The sequence below is a fragment of the Acomys minous genome (assembly GCF_964271855.1).
Source record: "Acomys minous genome assembly, chromosome: 3".
NCBI lineage: Eukaryota > Metazoa > Chordata > Mammalia > Rodentia > Muridae > Acomys > Acomys minous.
Window position 1 is genome coordinate 78264878 of NC_140485.1, and position 20895 is coordinate 78285772.

Genomic DNA, 20895 nt, shown 5'->3' on the forward strand with positions numbered 1-20895 from the left:
CTTCCTCCTGCATGCGCCGGGATTGTGCTGGCCCGTGTTAACTTGTGCGCTCACACGCCTGGCTGCTGTCCAGCTCTTCTTCCTACCGCCCAGCGAGTGATGATTCCTTTCCTGCCCGTCTTTGCCAGAGTTTAGTATAGTCTCTTGCTTTAAGTGTTGGCTTATGTGATGGTATAAAGCAGCCTGTTTCTATTTGCTTTTTCTCCCTCTGAATCCCAGTCAGGTTGACCGTATGTCAGCATACGGAGTTGGGGACCGTGTCACCAAAGATTTAACTTAGAACTGGGTCACTTGGCCTTTCTCCCCATTGTTTTCTTCCCAGTTCAAAATGCCTGCCTTCTGCTTTGCCCTGCTTGCTTTTATTTTTATTTTTTAATGTATTTATTGTTATGTATACAGTACATCAGATCACATTATAGATGGTTGTGAGCCACCATGTGGTTGCTGGGAATTAAACTGACGACCTCTGAAAGAGCAGTCAATGCTCTTAACCACTGAGCCATCTCTCCAGCCCCATGCTTGCTTTTAGTTTTGAGGGGTCTCCTGTAGTCCAGACTGGCTTCTGTGGTGTGACACAACAGTTCCTGGGGACACGCTACACACATCTACTCATCCCACATAGGGGTCCACCTTGGTGACCCAATGAGTTTCACTGGGGTTACTTACATGAGGATGGGTGAGGGGTACTTACAGGAGCAGAAGTGACTCAATGATGATTGCCTCACCCCAGCATAGGTGACAGCTCACAGGAGCCAGGAGCCTGGAGCACGCTGCACAGCCTGCAGGCTGCTGAGAGAGTTGGAGAGTGTCCTTCTTCACAGGGGGCTCAGTTGGGCTAACCCTCTTTCAGGCGGCTCAGCTGGTTTCTGTTAGCAGGGAGCTGGTCTCTTTTTGCAGCTTGGTCAGTCCGAGAGCCTTCTCTGCGGCTTAGCTCCCCTCCAGGGACTCTGAGCTTTTATTGCTGACTCCTGCATGGAGGGGCCTTAGTGAACACAGTCAGTTTCAGGGATTTCCTGAAGCTATTTTTGAGTTGTTTTATCTTCCTGCTTAGGGCACTTCCTGCAGGATGGAATGTTTTACACAACTTCCAACTCTCTGGGTAGCCAGGGAAGTCAATGCAGTGGGTAACTGCTAGTCTAAGGCCAAGTTTGATCCCTGGACCCCATGCTAACCCCATTGAGCAAGGAAAGACCACTACCCCAAATTCTTTTTTTTTTTTTTTTTTTCCGAGACAGGGTTTCTCTGTGTAACAGAACTCTGGCTGTCCTGGAACTCCATCTGTAGACCAGGCTGGCCTCAAACTCACAGAGATCTGCCTGCCTCTGCCTCCCAAGTGCTGGGATTAAAGGCGTGAGCCATCACTGCCCGGCTTACCCACATTCTTTAAGTTGAATTAAGCAAGTTTTATTTTCTGTCAGACAGAAATATCTCCCAAAAGGGGTTTTGAGGAAACAGCACTGAACATAGGAACAAGTGGGGCTTATACAGCCAAAAAACTGCAGGCCTCGGGTGGGGGTGGGGGGGGATCCCAAGGTTTTTGTGGTTATGTAGGAACTTGGCAGAGCATTTCAAAATTATTTGGCAGAACATCTTATTGGGGTGGAGGTTAGGGTAAAGAGTGTGGAACATGTCAAATTCCAGAAAATGGGTCAAGACCTGGTCAAATCCAACTTTTATGGAAAACAGGAATGAGCTTACTTTGGCCTTGTAACAAGATGGCTGTTAATCTTAAAATAGAGTCAGGCTGGTCCATCACCCATAGTAAAACAACAGAAATTGGGAGTGCATCTGTAATTCCTGAATTCCTGTGGCCGTGAAGGCCTGTGGCCGCCGGCCAGCCTGACTACAGGGTGCAGCACAGAACAGAGACCCTGCTGCCTCAGCAAGGTGGAAGGTGAGCACCCACGCTGGAAAGTTGTCTTCTGTCTTCCACATGTGTGCCATAGTGTGTGACACATGTACCCATACATACGATGTCTTAAAAGCTGACAGGCTGAGGTTGGGCTGAGTATTGGTAGAGCTCTTGCCTGGCGTGCGTGAGGCCCTGCGTTCCATCCCCAGCACTAACTCCATAAGCCAGACCGCACTTGCCTGTTACCTCAGCACTTGGGAGGCAAAGGCAGGAGGGTCAATAGCTGAAGGTTATTCTTTTTTTTTTTTTCTGAAGGTCATTCTTAACCACACAGTGGGTTTGAGGCTAGCCTGAGCTCCATGAGACCCTATCTACCTACCAACCCCAACACACACAAAAGAAACAAACAACTGCTTGGTATATGCTTTCTTTCCTTCCTTCTTTCACACCCCCTCCCCCTTTTTCTTTCTTTCTTTTTTTCCTGACACAGGGTTTCTCTGTGTAACCCGGGCTGTCCTAAAACTGGATTTGTTGACCAGGCTGGCCTCAAATTTACAGAGATCTGCCTGCCTCTGCCTCCGGGAGTTCTGGGATTGAAGGGGTGCACCACCATGCCTGGCTAGGGTGTATGCTTTTTAATAAGATGGCAATTTGTTCTGAAGTAAGACATGATTATTCCAGATCTTAAAAGCATAGTGAAAGTTGGAAACTGTTTGTAGAAAATAGCCCCGCCTCCTCCTCTTTGCCTTGGTGTTAACACCTGCAATAACTCCTGGGGTGTGGCGGGGGGAGTTATAAAATGTGTCTAAATTCTGGCCACGTTTATTCTGTGTCAGTAACCTTGTTTATAAATAAGCTTGTGAATACAGCTAGCGGTCACCAGTGCAAAGCTAGACCACATCCCGCAGCCCTGTGAGGGCTGCAAACTCCTCCCCCTGTCACCTGCTTTTGACCAGCCAACTCCTGCTTTGAAGTCCACCCGGCTTCTCCTCCGTGCCTTCTGGGGTTTGCACAACAAGCCTTGGAAAGTTCTAGCTCTAAAAGGCTTCACTTCATCCCCAAGTGTTAGCTGAGATGATGAAGGCCACCAATGCGTATTTGTACACAAACAAGGTCTTCCTTTGTCGCCCAGGCTGGCCCTGAGTTTGCAGCAGTCTTCTTCTGTGAGCTTTTACTCCTGCCTCTCCTTAGCTGCTTGTGTCAATTTATGGAAAGAGAGACCACCTTCCTCCCTCTGCGGAGCGGAGCTGGCAGCTTGCTGCTGCAGGCCTGGAAACCATGAGCCTTCCTGCCTAGGGTGGACTTGTGATCCCACAGAAATGTCTTCCTGAGACGACCGTGTTTCCTTCTCACCCGCCCTCCTCCTTCCTGACGTAGGGCCTTACTTTGTAGTCCAGGTTGACTGGAACTTGTCGTTTGTGGTGAGCCTCTTGCCTTGGCCTGTGGCACGCAGGGACTATCGGTATGAACCACCATGCTTCCCTGCCTTCCTGACACTTGAAGATGCTAAAAGCAGGCCTTTAGTGCCTAGATGGTTTAGCAAGAGGGTGTGGTAGCCAGGGGCCAGGCCAAGGCCCACTCAGCGCTTTGGTTGGGGGGCCCGGTTCAGATCTTACCGTGCCTGGTCCCATCCAGAGTTGGGACCAAGCACTTGTGGGGCTCGCTTTGGAACTAAGAGTGTGTGCATCTGGCTTCCTGCTACACAGGATGTAGTAGGCCCCTCTGGTTGGCACCCTCTCACTGCTGTATGTACTGTGGGGTGCCACTCAGGGATCACGCTGGATCCAGCACCTGTCCCTGACCTCTGCCAGGGTCAGGTGGGACATGTGACGCCCCCACCTCTACTCATAGACTACGAGGTGAGCCCCGCAGTCCCCACCCTTCACACACGTGCTTGTGTTGAGGTGCAGGGTGAACCAGGCTGTTGCCCACGGTCCTGGGGCTGCCTGGAACAGGCAGGACGGGGGAGGTTGCTGGGCTGGTGACCAGTTACTTCCTGTGCCACTGGACCCGTAATTTTTTCATTGTTCTTAGAGTTCTGCCTTAATCTGAAGCTTCCCCAGAACACTGAAGTGACCTTGAAATCAAGCGTTAGTTAGGGCCGTGACCTTGACCTCTGACCCTGCCTAGATCAAAACTCATCTGTTGGACGGGGTTCGGTGAACCCCTGGGTCTCACCATTCTGCTCTCTCTTCCCAGAGGCCTTTTCCCTTTCTGCCCTTCTCTTGGACAGAGTGGGACGCATGAGGGCAGCCACTGAGCCGGGAAGAAAGAACAACATGATGGGTCGCTGTCGCTGGTTTCCCCCAGTCACAGACACGCAGACCAGAGGCAGTGCTCAGTCTTGTATTAGAGACTGTGACCCCCTCAGGCGGCTTCCCTCTGTGCATTCTGGGTGTGCTCCGAGACAACCAGACAGATATAAGTGCGGGTTGCCACGCACTGAAGGGACATGGTGAGTGTGTGTGTGTGTGTGTGTGTGTGTGTGTGTGTGCGCGCGCGCGCGCGTGCGCACGCACTTTTGTGGGGATGCTGGGGGTTAGTGTCCAACACCAGGATGTGGGTGCTTCCTCCTCAGGGCGGGCTGGGAATGTGAGGGCATGGCTGCGGGTGGCCATCTTCAGGGCCTTTGCTTGGTGCTTGCTTTATCCCACTCTTGGCTCACCTCCCCACTGCAGTCTTTGCACACAGGGCCAGAGATTTTTTTTTTTTTTTAAGTGCCTGGGGCCTCACCCTGTGGGTCCTACGGCTCATGTCCTGCCCTGGGAGCTGGGACCCTGACTCCTCACAGGGAGGACACAGTGTGTGTGTGCTGGAGAGGTGACTGGGATAGGGTCTGGCCATCAGGACAGCTTAGACTAGCTCAGTCGTCTTTGTCCTTGGCTCCGTGTTTGAGGATGCGCGTGAATTCCACGTAGTTGAAATTGCCCTTCTTATCAATGGGCGCCTCGCGGTACATCTCGTCCACTTCCTCATCCGTGAACCTGTCGCCCATGGTGGTGAGCAGCTCCCGCAGGTGGTCCTCATGGATGAACCCTGAGGCATGGCATGACGAGACCCGGTCAGCGAGAGCAGGCTCTGGCCTCGCCCACCCAGCCCCTCCCCCTCCCCCCTCCCCCTCTCCCCTCCCCCTCCCCCTCCCCCCTCCCCAACCCCCCCAGCCCTTGGAAACCTCAGCAAGCGGGAGAGAGGCTAAGACCCTACTCAGGTGTCCAGTCACTTGAGGGAAAAGGACATGGATGAGAGAGTTGCAGAGGGGTCCGGGGAAGGAAGAGTTTACAGAGGAACTGTCTACGGCGTCGGGGGCGGGGAGGGGAGACAGCTGTGGCACTGTGAGGGGGCGGGGAAATTGGCTGTGGCAGAAGCTGGGGGTAAAAATGATGACGCGTGGTTTGATTTCTGGAAGCTTTAGAGCCGCGTGTCCTGGGCTGACAGGTGTTAGTCAGAGGTGGGAAGCCTGGGTAAACAGGTGCCACCGGGAACGCGGGGACAGTGACGTCTAACCCCTTCCCCCTGTAGCACTGAGCACCCTTGTGGCCCCTGCCCAGCCCAGGCCCTCCGGTGTGCACTGACCCGAGGCCTCCTCGTCAAAGCAGGCAAAGGCGTTGCGGATCACATCCTCCGGGTCCGTGCCGTTCAACTTCTCCCCAAACATGGTGAGGAACATGGTGAAGTTGATGGGGCCTGGCGCTTCGCTCATCATGCCCTCCAGGTACTCATCCGTAGGGTTCTTCCCTGTGGTGGGTGGACACGTGGCTGCCACCCCCAGCTCTCTGTCCCCAGCCTGGGTGACGCATTCCCAGCAACCTCCCCCCTGTGAGCTCTGCAGACTGGGAAGCAGGAGTTGGGTGGCCGGTTTCCTGCCTTCTCCTGGGCGTCCACCTCCTGCCCTCGCCTGCCTTTGAGGTCTGAGGACCATGCCACAAGTCCCTGGCTCCTCCACCACTGCAGCGTCAGAGCTGCTGCCCCAGGCGCACTTGCTATTCCCTTATATGCCCTACTTTCGCTTCTGTGCCAGAACATTCTCACTCTTTTTTTTTTTTTTACAAGCCAGGAACTGAGGCACAGAGAGGTAGGGAAGCCTCTCCAAGGTCACACAGCAGCTGAGGAGCAGGGGTCAGCAACCAAACCTAGCCAGTCTGTCCCCCAAATTCCCAGAAACGGTTTGGAAGCGCCCACGTCAGTGAGCTTTGGTGTCACACAGGCTTAGATTGAAATCCTGGCTCAGTGCCACAGCTCCCTGCGTCTTCAGGTCTCACGGTGGTCGTTGGCACAGTTCTGGGAAGCTGCAGTCTCTGCTGGGCTCAGAATCCAGCTGTGCACAGGGCTGCTGTGCCACTCTGGGCAGATCGCTTGTTCTTTGAGTCCCCGCTGCCACACCCAGCAGGACTGCATAGGGAATTAGGGGGCATCTGCAGAGCTCACTGTTGTCTTTGTTTGTTTGCTTGTCTTATGCCTCACATATAACTCGTCCTGACCACAGTTACCCCTCCCCCCCTCCTCCAGTTCTATGCCTCAACCTCCCCTCTCCCCCCCCCATCTACCTCTCCTCCATTTTCCCTTCAGGGGAAAAAAAAACCCAACTACAACAAAAGCAGACCTTCCAGGGTATCAACCGAACACAGCTAACAAGATACAATAAGACCAGGCACAACACTCAGGAGGCAGAGGCAGGTGGATCGCTGTGAGTTTGAGGCCAGCCTAGTCTACAAAGTGAGTCCAGGACAGCCAAGACTACACAGAGAGACCAGGCACAAACCCTCACATCAAGGCTGGACCAGGGAACCCAGTAGGAGGAAGGTCCCAAGAGCAGGCGAAAGAGTCAGAGACACCCCCACCCCCACTGTTAAGAGACTCATAAAAACACCAAGCTAACAGCCGTAACGTATTTGCAGAGGACCTACTGCAGATCCAAGCAGGTGCCAGTATTTGCTGCTGCAGTCTCTTTGAGCCTCCATGAGCCCCAGTTGGTTGATTCTGTGGGCCAGTGTGGTCTCTAACCCAAAGACCATGTCTGATCCATGGACCCACCACACACACACACACACACACACACATACACACACACACACACACACACTATTTAGGACCATCCAGTGTCAGGGATGTGATGCCCTAATTTCAGGGTGTGGCCTGACCAATGACCCCGTCCCTCCTGAGCCTCACATCCCTTGTCTGGTTTTTATAAGATGCCCAGAGGAGTCCTTAGCCGATATGAGCAACAGCCCTTCCTCCCCCGGACACCGTCTTCCCCTTCTAGGATGCTGAGAAGGTCCAGATTAGAGTGTGGGGCTTTCTTCCTGGGATGGGGGTGGGGTCCCAGAAGGCCTGGCCTGTAGCTGGAAGGATGGGCACCCCTTTCTTATTCTGGACTGCTGTCTCCCACCCAACCTGTGCGCTGCACATCAGGACACTATATCTTTTACACAGGCGAGCCAGTAGGCACAGAACAGTGCTAGGGACTGACTGAGAGTGTCAAACCCAATGGCATGGCCGCTGTCGCAGTCTGTCATCTAGTCCTGACCATCTTGCCCATTGAAAGCTGTGCCAGGACCTGGACCAAAGAGGAGCTGGCTGTGGTGAGCACACAGGAAGAGGTGCAGGCTGGAGGCCTTCCCTCTGGCCCTCAGTGTACCCATCTGAGCACTGGCAACTGGGACATGACTCCTGAGCCCTTTTGGCTCTAAGACCCTGATCTTGGAAGCGTCATTGTGGGTATAAGAGGGGTGCTCTGGCCTCCCTTCTAAGCCTCAGTTTCCCCATCGGTACAAATTTTCACGTAGCTGCTGGTGCTTTTCTTTAAGTGAGAGAGTTACCAAACAGCCCAATGCACAGCTCTGACTTTCCCCAGGGAGTCAGCCTGTCTAGGTTCAAACCCTGTGCACATATGTACTCCATGCCTTGGTCTCCCTCTCCGTTAAGTGCGCAGAGTCAGATCAACGTTACCTGTAGGATAGCACCAAAGCCTCGTTTTACAGGAAGTGCCCTGTAAGTGCTAAGCAGCCCCTCTCCCTGTCCACCTGTCCTACTCACCCAGAGAAGCCAACATGTCGTGTAGGTCCTCCTTGTCAATGAAGCCATCACGGTTCTGGTCAATCATGTTGAAGGCCTCCTTAAACTCCTGGATCTGGGACTGGTCAAACATGGCAAAGACGTTGGACGTAGCCCTCTGGGGCCGCTTCTTGGTGGTCTTGGCCTTGGCCCGCTTGCTGGACATCTTGGCTTCGGGTGTTGGGGCTTCCCTGCGGGAAGGGGTGTGGGGTGGTGGTGATGATGGCTATGAAATCTTCCTGCCTCCCCCTGATGGCTTTTAGATCTAAGCTTGGCATTCAAGGCCTCCCACAGGCTTGGGCCTCCAGCCACTGAGTCCTTTCTGAGAGCAGCCTGTGGGCTGTGATCCTGAACGTTCCCACATCTCTTCGCATCTGGGAACGGGGGCAACAGGGCATCCCGCAACAGGAATTAGGGAATCTAGTGTCTAGAGGGGCCCTGGAGTGGTACGGGGCACACAGAAGGAGCTGGGTAAAACACGATTGGCTTAGGGCCAGCCATTAAGGTGCTTTGTCTACTTTATCTCTTGATAGCATGTGCCCATCTCAGTGACAGGGAAGTAGTGCCCTGTGAGGAGGGGCTGACCAGAGCACCATATCCTTACATTCCCATCCCCCATCCCTCCCCATCCCTTCCCACCCGCCAGCCGTCTTCATCATCTGCACTGTCTGTCTGTGGGACCAACCCAGCTGTTCTCCTCAGGGACCCTGACTGGTCTCTAGTGGATGGCAGTTTCCTCCTGAGGTGGTGGTGGTGGGGGGGGCTCCATCACTTCCTGTACATTGAAGCTCCTTCAAGCTGAAAGTACAGGTCCGTTTAGACCTGGCCCTTCGCTTGGGCCGGTCTCTCTCATCCCGTTCAAACCCAGACCTTCGCTTGCTTCCTTAAAAACCCTCAAAGAGTCATGCTGCTGCCCTCCACACCACAGGAGAGTTAAATCTCCATCCCCCCAGCCTCTGACCGATCCTGGCCCACAACACTGTGTTCCCAGAGGGTCAGGATGCTGACCTCTAGCATTCCACAGGCATTTCCAGGCCTTCTTCCCCTCAGAACCTCCTCCCATAGCCGCCCTCCAGCTGAGCTTGGAGGTCCCTGGGGGTGCTGCTCTCAACCTTTATCTTGAGGACAACCAACCCTTGCAGAACCCCCCATCCTTCAGTGCTCGGGCAGCCCACAGCGGCAGGCTAGTAGATAGCCCTTTAGTGAAAGGTTGTGTGAGCTCCACTGTACAGATGGGAAACGGAGACCAGGAAACAGACTCAACCTGACCCAGTCATAGCTTTCGGGGAGAATATATCTCAAGACTTAGTGTGTGCTTCCGCTCAGCTAGCCAAGGTGTGAGTGTGTCTGCCCCTCTGTCCTGTGCCCTGTACCCCTCGGCCTGTGCGCTAACTCCTCTGCCCGTACCTGCCGTACCCCCCCCCCCACCTCCAGTCAGTTCCAGCAGGTCCAAGGGCTACATCTGCCTGTAGTCTGGACACCCCCACTTGTGGAAGGCCCAGAGGGCCCCACAGCACACACAAGGCATCTGTGTTCCTTTGCATGGTGCTGGTGCGGGTTGGGAGTTGGTAGGAACTTAGGGCAGGAATGTTGTCCCTGGAAGCTGTGCCCCCCACCTCACCTCCTGTGGCCCAGGCTGAGATGTCACCAACACCCTACCCATGCCGTCTGCAGACAGGCGGGACTCCAGGGCAGGCCCAGCCAGGCTCCTAGTTTGTGGTCACAGACACCTGAATCGCTGCTCTCTTCATCCTTAACCCTGAAGTTCTTGTCCCCTCCCTTTCTTGAGTCCTGGACACCAAGCGTCAGACAGCTGGACCTTGGCTCTGTCAAGACTAGATTGTTCTTTCCTACCTTTTAACAGCTAATAACAGCTGACACGGAGGCAGAAACCAACTGGGGCCCCTTCCTCCTGCCATCGCTAGTCCCCATGGCTTGGCCACGCTAAGCTCTCCCCCTACCTCATCAGACACTCAGTGTCCACGGAAGCAACCAGAGCGGCTGAGGGGGCTGTGATGGAGCAAGGACCATGACCGCCCATCTTACTGTTCTCTGGTGCACACGGCAGTGGGGGTGGGGTGGGGTGGGGCAAGAGGGTGCTTATCGCCCCTCTCTCCTGCCCAGGGTGTGCCAAATTAGGGGGAGAGGGCAGGAAACCTGTGCTTCCGTAGGGCTCAGTTTCCTCTGACACAACGTGGTTTCTTGGGCAGGGACACCCGCAACCCCTTCACTGGCGTTTCTACAGTCAGGTAGCATGGAGCTCTGGCCTTGGTGTGTATGTCCCTTTAGCAAAAGGGCACCCTGGACACTCTTTTCCTTGTCCGAAGACCAGTTTTCCGGGTTGCAAGACCGTCAATTGTCCAGTCCCGGGCCAGAGTCCCCTGGAGGACCCGAGCAAGGCAGCAGCCCCAGCCCACATCACTAAGCATGCCACAGCCCTCCGATGCCCCGGGTTAAGTTTGGCCTGACCACCTACTGTAGCCGCCCAGACGCTGCGCGGGCTCCCACCTGCTGCAGAGAAGAAAAGTCCCTGGTGGTGCTGCGGTGAGGCGCTTCTTCGAGAGCTGGCTGATGGCAGTTCGGGCGGCCGTTTGCTGTTGGGAGCTCTAGGGGCTGGTGGGACTGCCAGCAGCCGGGCCATACAAGGGAGAAGAATGCACGGGGGTGGAGTGGGGGCGGGGCCGGGGCCTCGGCAGCCAGCCGGCCTTATTAGGCTTCGGCTTGCAGGCTGAAAGGCTGGGGTGCTCCTGGAATAGCCCCCCTCATCGCTGCCTGTCCCTAGGTCGGCCCAGGCTGGCAAGAGGGGCGGAGCCTCAGGGTTTCCCAGCTCTCTGATCCCCTCTCGTCTGGGAGGACCCTGCCAAGTATGGTCTGTTTTCAGTGAGAGCCCTCAGCAACTTAGTCCCCGCATCAACAGCCATCACAGGTTCCCTAGGGAACTTTTCAGCATTTAGTTACTTTGTAAATAGCTGCCTGGCCCCAGCTGATGGATCTGCCCAGGGAGCCGGGGGAGGGAGGCATGAAACTGTCAAAGACCCGGGACATTTCTGAGCAGGAAGGGTTCAGTGACCTGGGTTGAAGTAAAGTAAGGGTGCTGTCCTCAGCGAGCAGCCGTTGAGAGGAGATGGGGCAGTCTATAGCGGTTCACACTAGAAATGCTGGCATTTGAGAAACTGAGGCAGCGGATTGCCAACATGGGGTGTAACAGAGGTTTCAGGTCAGTCTGAGCTATGGAGTAACAGCCTTTATCTTTCCTGGACGACAGGAGAGGTGACAGGTGAAACAACCCCCAGAACTAGAACTTTCCAAGCTTAGTGGAAATGCCAGAAGCCACAAAGGACAGAACTGATGGGTTTCAATGCAGGAGATTTAGAGAGCATCAGCACTCAAGGACAGGAGAGGCGACCACAACCGCTGGGCCGTGGGGCAGGGGTGCTGGAAACATTTCAACACTTCGGCCAGTAGGACTTGGAAATGGATCAGACTGGAACAAGGGGGAAAGTTGGCTCCAATAATTAAATTTTTTAAAATTGTATTTATTTGTGGAGGGAGTCGGTGTGGAGGTTAGTGGGCAACTGGCTGGGTTCTCTCCTTCCTGCATATGTGATCAGGCTTGACAGCAAGTGCCTCCTGTCTCAGGGGAGCAGGCTGGAGAGAGCTCTCCTTTATTAGATGGGCAGGGTGAGTGTAGGTGGGACAAATTAGGGAGAGACCCACTTTGCCTTGGGTGTATTAGTTTTGGAAGCCTTTTCAGATAATTTCAAGCATACAGTAAGGTTATAAGAGTCGTATAGAGACCGGACTTCATTGGGATTCCCCAGCTGACACCTGGCTCTTCAGTCTTCTCCTGTGGGCCCAGCACCTGACAGTGAGCTGCACACTGTACCGTACCGTGCCTTTTATTGCTACATAACAGTGTTTTAGTGTATCCTAAAAGGAAGGCTGTCTTACATATCGATGGCATAATTATCAATATCATAACATTGAATATTGATTTAGGTGTCTGATTTACAGCCTGTATTTCAGTCGTGCCAGGTAATCCCAGTAATATCCTGTATGGAAATTTGTTCTGGTCCAGGTGTGTGTGATGGGGTGAGGAGGCACAGGTGCCGAGGGCATCCTGTGGAGGGCGGAGGAGGGGGCTATGCAGCTGGTCCTCTCGGGCTTTGTCAACAGAACTCCTCACCAGGCCTTTGGTGCTGCTGACGTTCCAAGTTTTTTTTAGTGTTAGTTTTATTTAGTTTTGTGTATGTGGGGGGTGATACGTATTATAAATACATAATATATACATCCAAACATATGTTTTTTTTGAGATGGTCTCATATAGCACAGGCTGGTCTCAAACTCTGAGCCTCTAAGGATGCCCTTGAATTCCTGATCCTCTCATTTTCCAAGTGCGAAGATGGCAGGGCTGCTGTGATCCAGGGGAGTCAAACGCAAGGCCTCCCGCATGCCAGGCAAGCAAGCACTCTTAGCAAGCGAGCTACACCTACCCTTAATTCTACAGACAGAAGCCGGGCCTGTTGGAGCACGCCATTAATCTCAGCACTCTGGAGGCAGAGGCAGGTGGATCGCTGTGAGTTCAAGGCCAGCCTGGTCTACAAAAGCAAATCCAGGATGGCCAAAGCTACACAGAGAAACCCTGTCTCCAAAAACCAACCAACTAAACAAGCAAACAAACAAAAAAACAAAACAAAAAACTCTACAGACAGGTGGGCACGCACACATGCATGCTTTGAATTGGACCCAGAAACGAACAAAGGTCCATAAAACAAGCCTTGAGCTGAGTGTGGTGGTATTTTCTAATCCCAGTGCTCAGGAAGGTAGAGGGAGGAGGATCTGTGTGATTTCAAGGGCAGCCTAGTCCACAGAGTGAGTTCTAAAGTTAGCAAGGCCTACAGAATAAGATCCTGTCTGACAGAAAAGGCAAGAGCTAGCACCCATTTCTTTACCTTTTCAGGATGAAATCTGCTTCATTGTCTGAATATTGCCATATTTTGCTTGCCTCCCTTTGGATTGTCTCCCTGTCTTGATGGCCTTGCATCCTGCTCAGGCCAGGGCATAGTTCAGGGATAGAGTACCTGCTTAGCGTGCGTGAGGCCGTGCAAAAGAGAAGAAGAAATGAATGAAAAATGCTGCTTTAAAATGTGTTAAATTTGCCAGGCACAGTGAGACACACACACCCCCTTTTGTTTTGTTTTGTTTTTTTTTTCAAGACAGGGTTTCTCTTTGTATACTTGGCTGTCCTGGACTCGCATTGTAGACCAGGCCTCCCAAGTGCTGGGATTAAAGGCCGCCGCCACCACCCAGCTGAGACATACCTTTAATCCCAGCCCGAGGGAGGCAGAGGCAGGCAGATTGCTGTGAGTTTGAGGCCAGCCTGGTCTACAAAGTGAGAGTCCAAGACAGCCAAGGCTACACAGAGAAACTCTGTCTCGAAACAACAACAACAACAAAACCCCGCAAACATTTTTGTTTAAATTTATTTTATGCATATGGGTATTTCATCTGCATGTGTGTCTGCGCATCACTGGAGTGCCCAGGCCAGAAGAGGCTCTCGAGTCCCCCGGGGACTGGAGTTACAGATGGCTGTGAGCTGCCATGTAAGGTCCTCAAGAAGGACAGCAAGTGCTCCTCCCCACACTGTTTTTGTTTGCTTGTTTTTGCTTTTTGACAAGGTCTCATGCAGATAAAGCTGTACCTGAATGTGATGTGCATCTGAGGATAATCTTTAGTTTCTAATCGTCCTGCTTGTAGGTTTGAGTGCCGTGATGCAGGTGGTGCGCCACCAATCCTGGCTTTAGTGTGTGCTTGGGACTGAGCCCAGAGCCTCACGTGTGTGAGGCAGGCGCGGCGGCAGCGCTGCGTCTTCTCCAGTCCTGGTGCTGCTGTTTTCTGTTTCTTATTTTATTTATTCATTTGTTTCATATATATATATATATTTGTGTGTGTGTGTTTTGTTTTGTTTTTGAGACAGGGTTTCTCTGTGTAGCCTTGGTAGACCAGGCTGGCCTTGAACTCACAGAGATCCACCTCCCTCAGCCTCCCAAGCACTGGGATTAAAGGCGTGTGCCACCACCACTGCCCGGCTTTGCTTTTTATTTTTGAGACAGTGTTTCACTACGTAGTTCAAGGCTGGTCAGGAATTCACTGTGTAGACCAGGCTGGCCCTCAAACTTAAAGAGATTTGCCAGCCTCTTCTCAAGTGCTGAGACTAGAGTTGTGCTTCGCCACTCCCCGCTGGCTGTTTTGTCTTTGAGACAGGGTCTTACTGTGGCCCTAGGGCTGGCAGTGAACCCACCAGCCTTCAGAATGCTGGGATTACAGGCGGTCTGACAACAATGCTATTTAAAACATGCCTGTGGAAACAATCTCAAGTCCTGCTTTCAGGTATTTGGAGTGCATGCCCAGATGTGGGACTGTTGGATCATCTTGTGATTTTTTTTTCCTCACACAATATATCTTGAGTATGGTTTCCCCTCCCTCTACCCTTCCCAATTCCTCCTCCTATCCTCTCCCCCCCCCTCCCATCTGGATCCACCTCCTTTCTGTCTCTCATTAGCAAACAAATAGCAGGAGTGGATCTAGGGGTGAGGGGGGTAGGGAGGGGAAACTGTGGTTGGGGTGTAACCTATGAGAGAAAAATAAATGAGACATAATTTTAAAAAATACCAGATAGGGGCCGGGCGTGGTGGCGCATGCCTTTAATCCCAGCACTTGGGAGGCAGAGGCAGGTGGATCGCTGTGAGTTCGAGGCCAGCCTGGTCTACAAAGTGAGTCCAGGACAGCCAAGGCTACACAGAGAGACTCTGTCTTGAAAAACCAAAAAAAAAAAAAAAAAAAAAAAAAAAAAACCAGATAGGCTTCTGAGGGATAATAATAAGATAAAACAAAATAAAATATAATAAAACAAAAACTAACATATCAGAATGGGACAAGACAAACAGAAGGAAAAGAGGCCCAAGAGGAGGCACAAGAATTAGAGACCCCCCGGGCTGGAGAGATGGCTCAGAGGTTAAGAACACCGACTGCTTTTCCAAAGCTCACGAGTTCAATTCCCAGCAACCACATGGTGGCTCACAACCATCTATAATGAGATCTGGTGCCCTCTTCTGGCTTGCAGGCAGGATATTGTATACATAATAAATAAGGAAATCTTTAAACAAACAATCACACACTCAGGAATCCCAGAAACACTCTGCACTGGAAGCTACGGCCTGCAGCAGCCCTGTGCTTGCCGCCTCAGTCGCTGTGAGCTCACAGGAGCTTTGACTCTACTGATTTAGAGGGCTCTGTTTCCTTGGCCTCCCCCATCCTCTCTGGCCTTTGTACCCTTTCAGCCTTCTCTTCCAAGGGGTTTCCTGAGCTCTGAGGGAGGGCTTGGAGGGAGACTTCCTGTTTAGGGCTGAGTGTTGCCAGGTCCCATGCTCCATGCGTGCTCCCATCTGCGGCGGGAGGAAACCTCTCTGATGCTGGCTGAGCAAGGAGTCATTCTGTTGCTCCAGGCCTTTTTGGTTTTTGCTGTTGTTTGTTGTTTCCTAGAACAGTGGTATTTGGAGTTACTCTACTTCCCTGCCTGTATCTAGTCTTGGGTTCCTTCTCCTGGAGTGGAGTCAAATCAGATATTGGTGACTCCCGTAAACTTTGCCCTAGCATATCTTGCAGGCAGGGTACCACTGTAGATCAAAGGGTTTGTGGCCGGCCTGGGGTTTATGTTTCTCCTTTGGTAGTGTGCAGGGCCTTCCTGTAGCAAAGACACTTAGAGTATAGGGCTTGAGGGCTTTATGTAGCCACCAGCTTGGCTTCTCAGTGTTCAGTGAGCTGTGTATGCATTGTCTCCAGCAATGGAGCTTTTTTTTTTTTTTGCTGTCACTTTGTGGAAAACAACCTATAGTCTTGGCGGCAGCCTGGGTGGTTCGGGGACTCCCGTGAGACCCCCTGTGGCCAACAAATCAATTATATGTACTCAATCCTGGCACTGGAAGCTTCATTTGGTAAAGGGCCAGTTGGGGCTCTGAACCCCCATTATTTGGCAGTTTCATGTCAGGAAGCATCTACTGTTTGCATACTACCTCTCAGACAGCCCTTAATTTTAGCCGCCTCTCCCTGTATTCATTTCTGTCTTCTCCCTCCTCACTTGATCCTCCCATTCCAGCTCTCCCCCGCACCCCCAAAACCCAACCTATCCGTAACTGGCTTTTCGTTTTGTAATGAGATCTCTCTGTACTCCCTAGTGCCCTACCCTATACCTAACCTCTGTGGGTCCATGGCTTGTGGCTTGGGTAGCATTGACTTAGCAGCTAATATCCACATATAAGCGAACGCGAACTTTATTTGTCTTTCTGGGTTTGTAACTCACTCAGAGCGATGTTTTCTTTGTTCTGTACATTTACCTGCAAATTTCATTATGTCATTCTTTTTGACAGTTGACTAATACTCTACTGTATTCTGTCAAGGGACATCTAGGTTGTTTCCAATTTCTGGCTGTTATGAATAGAGCAGCAGTGGACATGGTTAAGCAAGTGTCTTTGTGGTAGGATGAAGCATTCTTGGGGATATGCCCAAGAGTGGTACAGATGGATCCTAAAGCATGATTGCCATCTTCCTGAGGGGACTGTCACACTCATTCCCATGGTGGCTGTACAGGCTTGTGCACTCCCACCAGCAATGGAGGAGCGTTCCCCTCACTCCACACCCTTGCTAAGAGCATGAGATCTCATGTGTTTTGTGGATCTTAGCCATTCCGGCAGGTGTAAGATGGAATCTCAAAGTAGTTTTGATTTGCATTTCCCTGATGCCTAAGGCTGTTGAATAATACCGTCCTATTTTTATTACTATAGCTTTGTAGTACAACTTGAAATCGGGGGTAGGGATAACTCCCACCGTTCCCTTATTACTCAGAATTGTTTTAGCTATCCTGGGTGTTCTGTGTTTCCATGTGAAGCTGAAAGTTGTCCTTTCAAGATCTGTAAAGAATTGCGTTGGAATTTTGATGAGGATTGCATTGAATTTGTAGATTGCTCTTGGCAAGATGGCCATTTTTACTATGTTAATTCTATCAACCCATGGACATGGGAGATCACTCCATCTTCTGATATCTTTTTCAACTTCTTCTCTCAGTGTCTGGAAGGTTTTTATCATACAGATCTTTCACTTGCTTGGTTAGAGTTACCCCAAGAGATTTGATATTATTTGTGGCTGTGATTTCCCTGATTTCCTTCTCATTCCGTTTGTCATTTGTATATAGGAGGGCTGCTGGGTTTTTTGTTTGTTTTGTTTTGCTCCCCCCTTTTTTAAAGATTTATTTATTATACATACAATGTCCTGCTTCCATGTATACCTGCACACCAGAAGAGGGCACCAGATCTCATTATAGATGATTGTGAGCCACCATGTGGTTGCTGGGAATTGGAAGAGCAACCTTCCCTTGTTTTTCCTCCATTCCCTTGTTTTTCTTTTTCTCTTCCTTCCTTCCTTCCTTCCTTCTTCTTCTTCTTCTTCTTCTTCTTCTTTTTTTTTCTGTTTTGGTTTTTTGAGACAGGGTTTCTCTGAGTAGCCTTGGCTGTCCTGGCCTCACGTTGTAGGTCAGGCTGTCCTTGAACTCACATTGATCCCCTGGCTTCTGCCTCCCAAGTGCTGGGATTAAAGGTGTGTGGTATCGCCGTCACCACCTGGTAGGGCTGCTGATTCTTGTGAGTTAATTTTGTATGCAACTATTTTGCTGAATATCCCAGTGGAATATTTATTTATTTATTTATTTATTTATTTATGTTTTTTGAGACAAGGTTCCTCTGTGTAGCCTTGGCTGTCTTGGACTCACTTTGTAGACCAGACTGTCCTCAACTCACGGTGATCCTCCTGCCTCTGCCCCGCCCCTACACTCCAGTGCTGGCATTAAAGGAGTGTGACACCACGCCAAGCTTTCCCAGTGGAATTTTTTCTCTCTCTCACACACATGTTATTTGTATCATCTATAAATATTGCTACTTTGACTTTTTCTTTTCCAATTTGTATCCCTTTCATCTCCTTCAGCTGTCATATTGCTCTAGCTAAAACTTCAAGTATTATATTGAATGGCTTTGGAGACTGGACAAACTTGTCTTGTCTCTGATTTTAGTGGAGTTGCTTTCAGTTTCTCTCAATTTAGGTTGATGTTGGCTGTAGGCTTGCTATATATTGCCTGATATCCCTAATCTCTTCAGGACTTTTATCATAAAGAAGAGTTGGATTTTGTCAAAGCCTTTCCTGCATCTAAGGCTGTGGTGGATGATCCTGTGGTTTTTGTCTTTCAGTCTGTTTATATGGTGGATTACACGGACTGATTTTCCTGTAAAACCATCCCTGCATCTCTGGGATGAAGCCTACTTGATCATGGTGGATGATCTTTTTTGTTGTATTGTTTTTCAAGACAGGGTTTCTCTGTGTTAGACTAGGCTGTCCTAGACTCACTTTGTAGACCCTGGCCTTTTTTTTCCCATTAGGAGGCGGCTTCTACTTCACTAGGGGTTTCAGGTCTGTTTAAATTGCCTATCTAAAGTTGATATGTATCATTTTCCAATTTGGTGGGTTACGAGTACTTCTTTATTGTTTTGAGGATTTTTGTTTGTTTCAAGACAGGGTTTCTCTGTCCTGAAACTTAATCTATAGATCAGGCTGGCTTCAAACTCAGAGACCCACCTTCCTCTGCCTTCTGCGTGCTGGGATTAAAGGTGTGTGCCCGCTTTTGGCCTGCAAGTGTACAAGCAGGCAAAGCACTGTATACATAATAAACAAATAACCTTTTTTAAAAAAAGAAACTTTAAAATGCATTTAAATTTTAAAAGATTTATTTGTTTGTGTATTTGTGTATATAAGCACTCTATCTGCAGGCATGACCACATGACAGAAGCGGGCACCAGATCTCATTACAGATGGTTATGAGCCACCATGTGGTTGCTGGGAATTAAACTCAGGCCCTCTGGAAGGGCAGTCAGTGCTCTTAACCACTGAGCCATCTCTCCAGCCCTGCTTGATACTTCTTATACAGATAACTGGTCTTTTCTTCATGACAACCACGGGTTTAGGTCCTTACACCTGCGAGTCTGCCCAAGTGCCAATTTACCAGAAAATTTACGAGTTGTAAATACTTGGTTCTGGGTTATCCTCACATCTTTCCAACCTAGTTATGAGTCATAGATTCCTAAAATCATTTCTCTAGAGTGCCTTGCAGAACTCAGGGAAAGTACCCATACATTTATGGGCACGTTCTAGAGGCTGTAGCTGGGACAGCCCAGCAGACACACTGGTGGGAGGCGCAGGGGTGAGGGTGTGTGGGGCTGCCCTGCGCTCTCTAGGTCCTCTAAGTACTGCTCGTCAGTGTGGAAGCTCACCAGCCTCTCCTGTGGGGTTCCTTATGGGGGCTGTGACCAAACCCTTGGCCACTGGTGCTTAACCTAACCTGCAGCCAGTTTCACTCCCAGAGGCTACAGTAGTGGAACTGGAGGCACAAACTCACTAACTTCCTGGTGACTGACTTCCTGTGCTCAGCCTCCAACCATCCCTTGACCAAACGAGCCGCCTTTACCGTGCAGCAAAGCCTGGAAGCATTGCAGATTCGGTGCCAGGAAGCAGCAGTGTGTAGAGACGGTTTGGTGGGCCCCCTGTCGGCTTCCTCAGCGTTGGGATCAAAGGCACGTCCGTCCCCCACACCCAGCTAAGTAGAGAATTTCTCTAGATGGATGTTCTCCTGGTAACGTCATGAAGTCACCTTTTTAAGAGTTCTTTCATAGATAAGCTCAGGATTTTCTATGCCAAGTCATATTATATAGAAATGAAGTAGTTTTGATAGTTTTATTTTTTTCCAGTCTAGAAGCTGTTTGTTTACATTAATAATTAAGAACCATCCCCTTGCCCAGTTGCCCTGCCGGAACCTCCAGATCAGTTTTAAATAGAAGGAAGACACCCTCTCATCTTTTTATTTTTAAAAATATTTTATTTAATTTTAATCTATGTGCGTTGGTGTGAGGGTATCAGATCTTGGAGTTACAGACAGTTGTGAGCTGCCATGTGGGTGCTGGGAATTGAACCTGGGTCCTTTGGAAGAGCAGGCAGTGCTCTTAACCACTGAGCCATCTCTCCAGCCCCACCCTCTCATCTTATTCCCGAGTTTTTGAGCGTCTCATGTAGCCGAGGCTGGCCACCAACTAGCTACGTAGCCGAGGCTGTCCTTGTACTGCTCACCTTTCTGCCTTCAAAGAGCTAGGTTACTAGCATGTGCCACCATGTCCTGCTTTTATGTCAGTTACTGGGCAGGCCTCAGTCTCTGTCAGCACATGAGACAGTGTCTCTGGTTTCTTGCGGGGCTCTTTCTAGCTCAGGGGTCTTTTCTGTTTCTAGTTTGCTGAGAGCTTGCGCTTGCACAGGGTGGTGGGTTTTTATCAAATATTTTGTTTCTGTTCGGCTACATTTAACCTCTTGATGCAAAAAAAAAAAAAAAAAAAGCTTTTGTTTTGTTCAGCTGACATTTCTGGAGAGCCCAGACTGGTTACTGTTCTGTCCCCAGTAGCACCTATGTAGACTAAACTGACTTGCCTCTGCCAAGTGCTCAGATCCAAGGTGTGTGTCACCATGCCTGGCCCTAATCTGTTAGAAAAAATTTTTTTAAATTCACTATGTGTGCAGTGTGCAGTGTGTGTGTGTGTATGTGTGTGTGTGTGTACACGCATGCACATATGTGGAGATCAGAGCACAATTCTCAGAAGCTGTTTCTTTCCATGGATCAAACTCAGCCAGTAAGATTTGTGTCAAATGCTTTCCCCTGCTGACATGGCTTGCTGGCCAGCACTGGCACAGCAGGGTGTTGTACCTCTCAGTGCATCCAGTCGGAAATGCCAAAAAGATGCCTCTATGGCTGCCAGTGTACACTGTGCCCACCTAGTTAAGGCAATGCCTGCCCCAAGTGTGGTGTTCAGGGAAAGGCCTGGGCTGTAGAAGGCACATGGGGGGTCCAAATG

The 20895-nt window shown here is 50.6% G+C and overlaps 1 protein-coding gene and 1 long non-coding RNA gene across 3 annotated transcripts in view; one reads left to right on the plus strand and one right to left on the minus strand.

The window, feature by feature from the left end:
• Window positions 1-20895, plus strand: part of LOC311594196 — a 28658-nt gene that overhangs the window by 2402 nt on the left and 5361 nt on the right. The window lies entirely within an intron of this gene.
• MYL9 (myosin light chain 9) lies at window positions 4185-10564 on the minus strand. 2 transcript variants are annotated; one of them, XM_084775737.1, is made up of 4 exons: window positions 10412-10564; window positions 7886-8094; window positions 5426-5587; window positions 4185-4888 (listed from the first exon to the last, which is right to left on the minus strand). In XM_084775737.1, exons 2-4 carry the CDS (start codon window positions 8067-8069, stop codon window positions 4716-4718), a joined length of 519 nt encoding a protein of 172 aa, XP_084631863.1. In that variant the 5' UTR covers window positions 8070-8094; window positions 10412-10564; the 3' UTR covers window positions 4185-4715. The 2 variants fall into 2 exon arrangements, with proteins under 2 accessions (XP_084631863.1, XP_084631864.1); XM_084775738.1 differs by having other exon boundaries at window positions 10380-10542.

Excerpts from the sequence above, each read along its gene's own strand:
- MYL9 (XM_084775737.1), bottom strand. The coding sequence starts at position 8,069 with ATGTCCAGCAAGCGGGCCAAGGCCAAGACCACCAAGAAGCGGCCCCAG. Across the intron at positions 5,588-7,885 it reads CGACATGTTGGCTTCTCTGG|GGAAGAACCCTACGGATGAG; the intron begins GTGAGTAGGACA and ends CACCCACCACAG. Across the intron at positions 4,889-5,425 it reads CTTTGACGAGGAGGCCTCGG|GGTTCATCCATGAGGACCAC; the intron begins GTCAGTGCACAC and ends GCCATGCCTCAG.